The 8,204-nt window shown below is 35.9% G+C and overlaps 1 protein-coding gene across 2 annotated transcripts; it reads right to left on the reverse strand.

Annotated features, from left to right (window-relative positions):
* Positions 1–559: 559 nt before the first annotated feature.
* Positions 560–8,204, reverse strand: LOC109158472 (serine/threonine-protein kinase tricorner). 2 transcript variants are annotated; one of them, XM_019306375.1, is made up of 14 exons: positions 8,089–8,203; positions 7,795–7,996; positions 5,612–5,786; positions 5,321–5,404; positions 4,967–5,208; positions 4,549–4,789; positions 3,980–4,059; positions 3,372–3,456; positions 2,689–2,820; positions 2,267–2,380; positions 1,982–2,026; positions 1,433–1,517; positions 1,149–1,199; positions 560–1,072 (listed from the first exon to the last, which is right to left on the reverse strand). In XM_019306375.1, the coding sequence occupies exons 2-14, from the start codon at positions 7,923–7,925 to the stop codon at positions 975–977; spliced, it is 1,563 nt and encodes a 520-aa protein (XP_019161920.1). In that variant the 5' UTR covers positions 7,926–7,996; positions 8,089–8,203; the 3' UTR covers positions 560–974. The 2 variants fall into 2 exon arrangements, with proteins under 2 accessions (XP_019161920.1, XP_019161921.1); XM_019306376.1 differs by lacking the exon at positions 1,149–1,199 and having other exon boundaries at positions 8,089–8,204.

Below are 8,204 nucleotides of genomic sequence, written 5' to 3' on the forward strand. Positions count from 1 at the left end.
AAAAAGGACTTATTGAAAATCTGAGTGTTGAAAGCAAAGATGAAGAAGATAAGTGCAAGGGCAAAGGTGCACCTTGGAGGAGTAAACGGATGAAGATGATGAGAAAGAAATACACAAGACAAGGAGTAAAAGATTTTATGAAGTTTTTCTACTTCTACAAATATGTTTCCATGCAACAAAGTTGGTTCTCCACTCTCCAAATTGTTTTGGTTTTGATGTACATAAAGTTTCTTATGAGTGAAGATACTTTTTATATTGTTACTTGCAGTATTCTTATACAAGGTAAAGAATAGCTTCAATTTTTGTCTTTTAATACCATGGCCCCCCGCCCCCCAGTAAGCATCTAGTAACACAAAGTTTCGAATAATTTAGAATCAAGTTCTCAAATCCCATTTCAGGAAAGCACACTCTCTACATTTATTTTTTCCAATTTTTCACAATCTTCAAACCAAAATAACTCTAATAGCACAAATAGTTACTAAAGTATAAACAGACCTAATCAAAATTTGCATATACAAATCCAAAGAAACACAACAGCAAGCAATATAGTGCAGCAAGCTAGCAATTAATAAATAAAGCTTTTCCATAGCTAGTAGCTAGTAGATTGCTATCACATTAGAATAGTTCCTCTAGCTAGCAGAATAGAGAGTGAATGTTTTCCAATTTATCAAATGGTCCGACCAAAAACTGCCACAAGAGAAAGCAAAATTCAATTGCCAACCTGGGCAGCCGGGACACAAATGACATACCCACCTATTCTAAGTTTCTATTGCACAAACCTTCCTAACTAGTAAATTTCATGCCCTACAAGTTAATCCACTATTACACAGATTTTCAAGCACTCTGTACAATTACATGGTGGTTCGTTAAACATAGGGCAAACATCTAAAATGGAACGGGGAAGAGCAAACCTGATAAAAATACGCAGATATATGCTACATCCCCTTAATATGTTTTGTAAAACACAAGCTTTGTTATGGCAACATCGCATCACCAGTTGATGCGATCATTTGTACATCTGTTTCCCCTGCTGCTGCTGCACTGTTTGTTCCCAGACCCTCCTTCGGATCACCTGCAGAAAGTATAATTAGGCCGGTTTGCAACTTTTAAGCATCGAGAGATTTATGGTCTTGAAACGGATTCCTCACCAAAAATAGAATCAATTGAGGGCCTTCTAGGGGATGTACTCCTCATAAGATCTACAAAGTCAATAATCTGATTATTTGCACGAGCCTCTTAATTGTTTTTTTTTTTTTTTTTTTTTTTGGGGGGGGGGGGGGGGGGGGGGGGGGGTGTGGGTGTTGGGGAAGAAATTTGTGTTGCAAGATTCTGACAAAATTAATGTTTTAACTGATGTATTGTTAAGATGAAAAATGTGTTTGCACATGTGAAAAGTATAAGGGTGGCTGCAAAGACCGAGTAGGGCACTCACCAGAAGAGTTGCGCAGTGCCTTCACAGCATCAAAGTTTTTGTATGTATAGCCCACAAAACTTAAATCTTTGGAAGTCAATAACATCTGAAAGCAAGATTACAAAGGCTATTAGATTCTCTCTTTTCTCTTTCTAGAACACAAGCATTCAATAGTCAGTTATTAGACCAGTGCTAATCCCGAGAATTAGCCTATACCATTTATAAAACAATTTAATAACATTGCAACAGAATAGTTTTCTCTATCTTCAAGGATGGAAATATATTCTCTTTCTTTATTCCCCTCTTCAATAAAGATAATTTTATTTTAGCTAAGTGCAGATAAACTATAACACTCCAACTAAAGAGTACTACGGAGTATAAAATTAGACCCACATGTGAGGGGGTGAGTTGAGGATAAATATAAAAGAACGTGTATCTTTACTAACCACTTGAGCTTTTAATTGAGTTGTGGACCATATACTTCTTACTACTTATACTCTTGCATAGGAAGGAAAATTGTGTATGTAAAAGGACTTGAAATGTGTAGAGATGAGAACAAAAGTTGCAAACCTTACGGGAAGGCCCAGATCCTGTTCTTGCAGGTGGAGGATCCAACTAATGACAAGTCCAGAAATTTAATAACAGAGTTAAGACTTAAAACACCCATCAAGTATATCATGAAGATAATTCGGTAGAATTAGAAATCTATCAGCTAAAATGAAATAAGACTATCAAAAAACATAGTTACGGTCTAAAGTATCGTAATCTAACAGGAATGAAGATAAGTATAATCATGATACTTGAAATTATAAAAGAAAAGAAAAGAAAAGAAAAGCATGAGGTTTGCATAAATACTTCATCAAACTTCATAAAGTTTTGAGTGTCTAGCTCCCCATTAACTTCGGGTTTGAAGGCAGCATCCATTTCATACAGCTTATCCCACGCAATATCCTTGAACCAAGGATGAGCCTGATACAAGTAATTTGTAATGAGCAGTGAAGAAACTAATAAGCTGGTAACAAACAACTGATCAAAACAAACCAGCTTGGTTGGCGTGAGTGGCCGTGCACTCTCGTCCCTTAAGAAAGGTCGGGAGTTCGAACCCCCTCTCGTATGGAAAAACAAATTTGGTCAGCACTTTGCCCTTAATTGGGCCGGCCTGGTGCGAACGGAGATTAGTCTGAGTATGGTACGGGCTTAAAGGTGACTCCTACAATTAGGGCCTGCTCAGGACACCTCGTGGTCTGACCAAAAAAATCAACTGATCAAAACAGTACCTTAATTTGGTTGGCACCACCAGTTCCGAGTCTATGATCAACATCACATAGCAATCTACATATCAGGTCCTTTGCTTCAGGTGACAGTTTAGCATCTTCAGTAAATTTTAGGTGATTTCTCCAATGAACTATCTGCCAGTATATGACAAGACATCATTCAGGATGCAGACAACAAAGCACTAATTTGGCAACAAGTGGCAAGCATCATTCAGCATTGTTACTATCTCATACACATGAAATGCTCCTATCATGTTATAAAGATTGTAGATTTCAGATTTCAGTAGTAAATGTGATCTATAGCATAAACATTAGTATATTAAATTCAAAGCAGAGTCCAGCAGAAGTATATTCTTAGTACATTTTCACCCTATTCTGGCTGGTAGAAATAGGTATTGGGAGGTCCGAACCCCAAAATAACCAATTTGTAGGCCTAAAGTTTCATTTAATTGCATAAAACGCATGTACAAAGGTTCATACATATCCATATAGCATATATGAAATAATACAGCTCAACAGAAGGTGGGCCATTTCAAACAGAACTATACTCGAATACAAATTTTAACCAACTTTTGATTATGATAATTAGGCAATTAGCTGTTTAATATGGAAAAAAGAAACCTAGATGGATAGATTGAGCATGTCAGCATGTGTGTTTTATTTGCAATTCAAAGCAAGTATGTTACCTTCCTGCAAGTAGTTATGGGATCATCTGAGTAAAATGGGGGATAACCAACGAGCATTTCATACATAATTGCACCAAGGGACCACCTGCATGTTGTGTAATATATAAACAGACAAGAAACAACATTAAAAGCAGATTATTTCACTTCTCGTGATAACAGATTGTGTTGTCCAGAACTGACTAAAACAGACCAGGTAGTTTCTACTTCAGAAAATAACAGCAAAAGAAAGCTATGCCTATAATACCATTGCCATAGCTCGAGTTCAATCAGACCCCAAAATACATTTCCTATCTTTTAGGATAAATGTAAAAAATACTTTCTAACATATTAACATGTAACAAGGAGAAGGCTCACACACACACAAAAGAGTTGACACAACAATGACCATGAGTTGCATGGTAAGCAAACTGAGAAAAGAAACATCATGCAGCAATTCAACAAGAAGCCATTTTCATTGGATAATGCACCCAAAAACAAAACAAAACAAAAAAAAAAAAACAAAAAACAAACATACAAAAATGCAAAAACTAAGCAAAAAAATATATTAAAGAATGTGCAGTATGATATGAAAAATAATAATAATAATAAGAATAATAATAATAACTAACCAGTCACATTCCATGCCATATCCTTTCTTCAACAGAACCTCAGGAGCAATATAGTCTGGCGTGCCCACTGTAGAAAATGCCTTTTGAAATAAAAAGAAAGAAAAATATGGTCATAATTACGAAGGAAGAATAATTTTGCAGTGAACAACAGTTCAGGTCACAAAGGCATATCTTAAATGGATTAGTGAACAAAATAGCACAACTTCATATAGCATCACGATAGGTTTTAGGCCTTTGCCAAAGCTAAGTCAACAGTTTACTAAACTATTCATCCAGGAAAATCCAGCCTTCTAATTTGTAGATTGACCTGACTTCATTTGTGTGCAGAAGTGGTCAATCAGAAATATGGTAAAATGTCATCAATAAGAGACAGACTTGCAGCAAAATGCAGCCAAACATCTTCCTTATTCAAATTCAAGATTTCTTTTTATTTCAGATCATCTTGCAATTATATTAAGACAGCAATACAAATAACAAATTCTCGAATTTTAGTCATTTTTAAAATTCCCATCAGACTAAACATATCAAATATGTCAAAACCAAATAAGATCATAGGCAATATGTCATACCAACTTCCTTCTGTTCATCTGCCAATGCTGAAGCTGTTCACGGGGACTTCTCCAGTTACTATTGCGCGAATCAGGGAAGCTGCCATCAATGTCCATTGGGTCCCTTATGTTCTCATCATCCATAGCTTCATTTTCATTTAACGTAGATAGCGTTCTACAATCAAGGGGCTTACAAAGACCAAAATCAGAGAGCTTCATGTGACCATTTTTATCCAAAAGAAGGTTATCAGGTTTGATATCCCTACAGAAAAGGGGGGAAAAGTGCATTAAATAGAAATTCAACACAGTTTATTTGAAGAACTAAAAAGGTGCACTCTAAAGGAAAATAATAATATTTCAGCTTGTATATGTTATCTTTCTCAATTTTTGACAAGTTTTAAATACAGTCTGCTCATACAGTCAGAAGCTGAAAGTGCACCTGTGAATATAGTTATGCTTGTGAATTGACTCTATGGCAAGTACACTCTGAGCAATGTAAAATTTAGCCACATTCTCAGACAATGTGTCCTCTCTCATTAGAAGAGTCATCATGTCGCCACCTGGTAGATACTCCATCACAAGATAAAGATATTCAGCATCTTGGAATGAGTAATATAGCTTTACAATGCAATGACTAGCCACTTCTGCGAGTAAATTTCTCTCGGCTCTCACATGTTCCACCTATAAAAAGAAAAGCAAGGTTTGTCAGAGAGGGGGTTATTAAATGAAACATGTCCAAATCAAGAAAGTTATTAAATATGCAAATCCTCTGGCATGTAGAAGGATTCTTCACCTGTCCTCTTGTGAGCATTTCAGATTTCTTCAACTTCTTCATGGCATAAATATTCCCCGATTTCTTCTCTCTACATAACCTGACCTGCAATGTAAATTTGAAAAATAAAATCACACACAATTGATAACCAATTCAACATCGTTTCGCCACTGCCCTTTCATCCATACCAAACTTCTCCCAATAAAATCATATGCAAATTAGTTTAGAAGTAAAAGTTTACTAGAAATTGCAGATTTAATCATGCTCAAGGTCACATGCAATTACTGATATCAATGTGATAAAATCACGAACCTCACCAAAGGCTCCTCTACCAATAATTGTTAGAAGCTCAAAATCATCCACACATATCTTGTGCCTCCTCAGCCTCATATATTCAGTCTCCTTTCTTTCTAAATCCTTTATCAGATTTATTTGCTCTTCTTTAGGCACATCAGAAGTTGCTAGTTTTCTTTCTAGAATCCACCGCCTACAGGTAAAGTAAATTATCAATACTAAGTGACATTACCAAAAAAAAAAAAAAAAAAAAAAAAAAAAAAAAAAAAAAAAAAAAAAAACCAACAAACAAAACAAATAAATAATAAATAATCCAAATCTAGAGTGTAAGTGCCCTATTAATGCACTTTCCCACAATGTTACCATGGGATGAAGTTACTAATTTTATTAATACCGAAAGACTTCCAGATCTAGGTAATTTTTAACAATCAATATGCAATATAAGCAAGAAGAAAGAGAATAGCTATTTCAGCAAAGAAGAAGATAGAGAGAGGGGAGGGGGGACATTTTTAACAATAGAAAAGGCAATCTAATTTCTAGGGAAGCTCAATTTTTATGAGTTTTACACAGCTATAAATATCTTCATTTTTTCAAAAAATACAGAAACCTAGTTGGCAACTTTTTCATTAAAGCACATATGACGAGATAATGGAAAAGTGAAACATATTTGCACAATAAAATCATAGCTATGAAGCTCGCTGAAAACTTAACACAGTAGTTCTAGGATATCCAATGTGCCACGAAAAACTTGATAGTTGCATTAGATTTATCAAATCAAAACTCGAAGGTCAATTGCACTCAAAGACAATAGTAATAAAATAAAAAATAAAGAAGAAGACAAAAACTTATGGGGGGGAAAACAAAAAAACTAGAAAAGGAAATGCTGCTTCGTGATGTTGTCTTAATGGCAACACAGTCCCTAGTTGTAAACTTGTGACTCTCTTGACTGGATAAGTTAAATTCCCTCATCCTTCACATCTTTAGTCTCAATGTATGTTCTATTTATTTTTCATTATTGCTCTTGCCATTTTCCATAATATGTAGACACATACGAGTGTACAACACAAACCTCATCTTGGACAACCTCCATGATTAATCCGTGAAGGCCCATTCATGGCTCACACAAATATTTGAAAAGTGCTTGAACTTCAACTTTGCCTCCCTTTTTTCCATGAAAAGACCTTTGGTCCAACCATTTCAGAATTTCTATAAGCCTGGGTTTGTATCTCATAGTGCCAGCTGGTTTCACAATTTCAACTATTTCTACAGGTTTTTGGCTTCTTTTGTCCCATAAATAGATATCACCCACAAAAGACCATCTGAAAACCTAGTCATCATTGACTTCAATAGTGACTAGTCAAGATAGTACCACAATACGCCCATTCTAGACTTATTAGAACGTTAACATCAATTGAGGAACTTCTGCTCTAACACAGACTCGAGACCATTTGAAAACCTAGTCATCATTGACTTCAAGAATGACTAGTCAGGAACTCGGGGATATTACCAAAACATGCCCATTCTAGACTTATTAGAACATTGACCTCAATTAAGGAACTTTTGCTCTAACAGACTCGTCAGTCTACTTATTTGACAGAGTCAAACAACAGAGAATAGCAGAAAACCTTCAAAACATACAGCTTTTGTTTAGATCAAACGAGAAGCAAAGTAGATGTGGTAATCTTCAGTTAGAACACTAAAATATTGAGTTCTAAACTTCACAATGCACAACTTCAACTGCATTCATCTAAATAGCTTGAATCACTAAATCAATAAAACCACACCTCTCCTAGGCATCGCCCATCTAACATGAACACATATAAATCACCTCCCATCTAGAAAATTATAGATTCAAGCCCAAAAAAAAAAAAAAAAAAAAAAAAAAAAAAAAAAAAAATGAATTGCTATGATGAATCCTCTTATTTACTCTCATATATGTAGTCCTTTGTTGGACTCAGCCATTCCATTTCAGTTAATCGCAACATTGACAAGGAATTAACAAACCCATAAACCTAACCAAATTTATTCGATGAACATGAACTTCAGAAATACCGAAATCCAAGGGAGCCATAAACGGAATTTTAGTACGACACTCTAGATCTCGCAAAACCCAAACATTCTTTATTATCCATTTACTATTTCCTTCATTTATCGGGTTTAATAATTCGGACCACCTGGGTTAATTAAATCCTATCACTCACCTTTCCTTGCGTTCCTGGATGCTCTTCATCTGATTCTTGTAGTGGTTCTCTATGAATTGTTTGGCGGCGGCGACCTTCTCCATCGTAAGGCTCGAGCCAAGCACTTCCTCCTCGCGGTGCTCCTCCTCCATGTTTTCTCTCTCTAAAACAAACACCAACTCGCTCGCTCTCGCTCGCTCTCGCTGTCTCTCTCTCTCCTTACCTGCACATACGCCAATATCAATACACATACAACATATATACATACACTTGTGTGCGTACGAATTGTTTGTGAAAAAGGCGGAGTGAATTTACCTCATCAGCAACGAAGACGAGCTCAGCAACAGTGAGAGCAGAGAGAAGCAAAGCAGTATATGCGTTGAGGGGTTTGGATCCAGTGCTGTTGACAGCTCCCTTCTAACAAATGGACT

Source organism: Ipomoea nil, unplaced genomic scaffold (genome assembly GCF_001879475.1).
Source record: "Ipomoea nil cultivar Tokyo-kokei standard unplaced genomic scaffold, Asagao_1.1 scaffold2818, whole genome shotgun sequence".
NCBI classification, from domain to species: Eukaryota; Viridiplantae; Streptophyta; class Magnoliopsida; order Solanales; family Convolvulaceae; genus Ipomoea; species Ipomoea nil.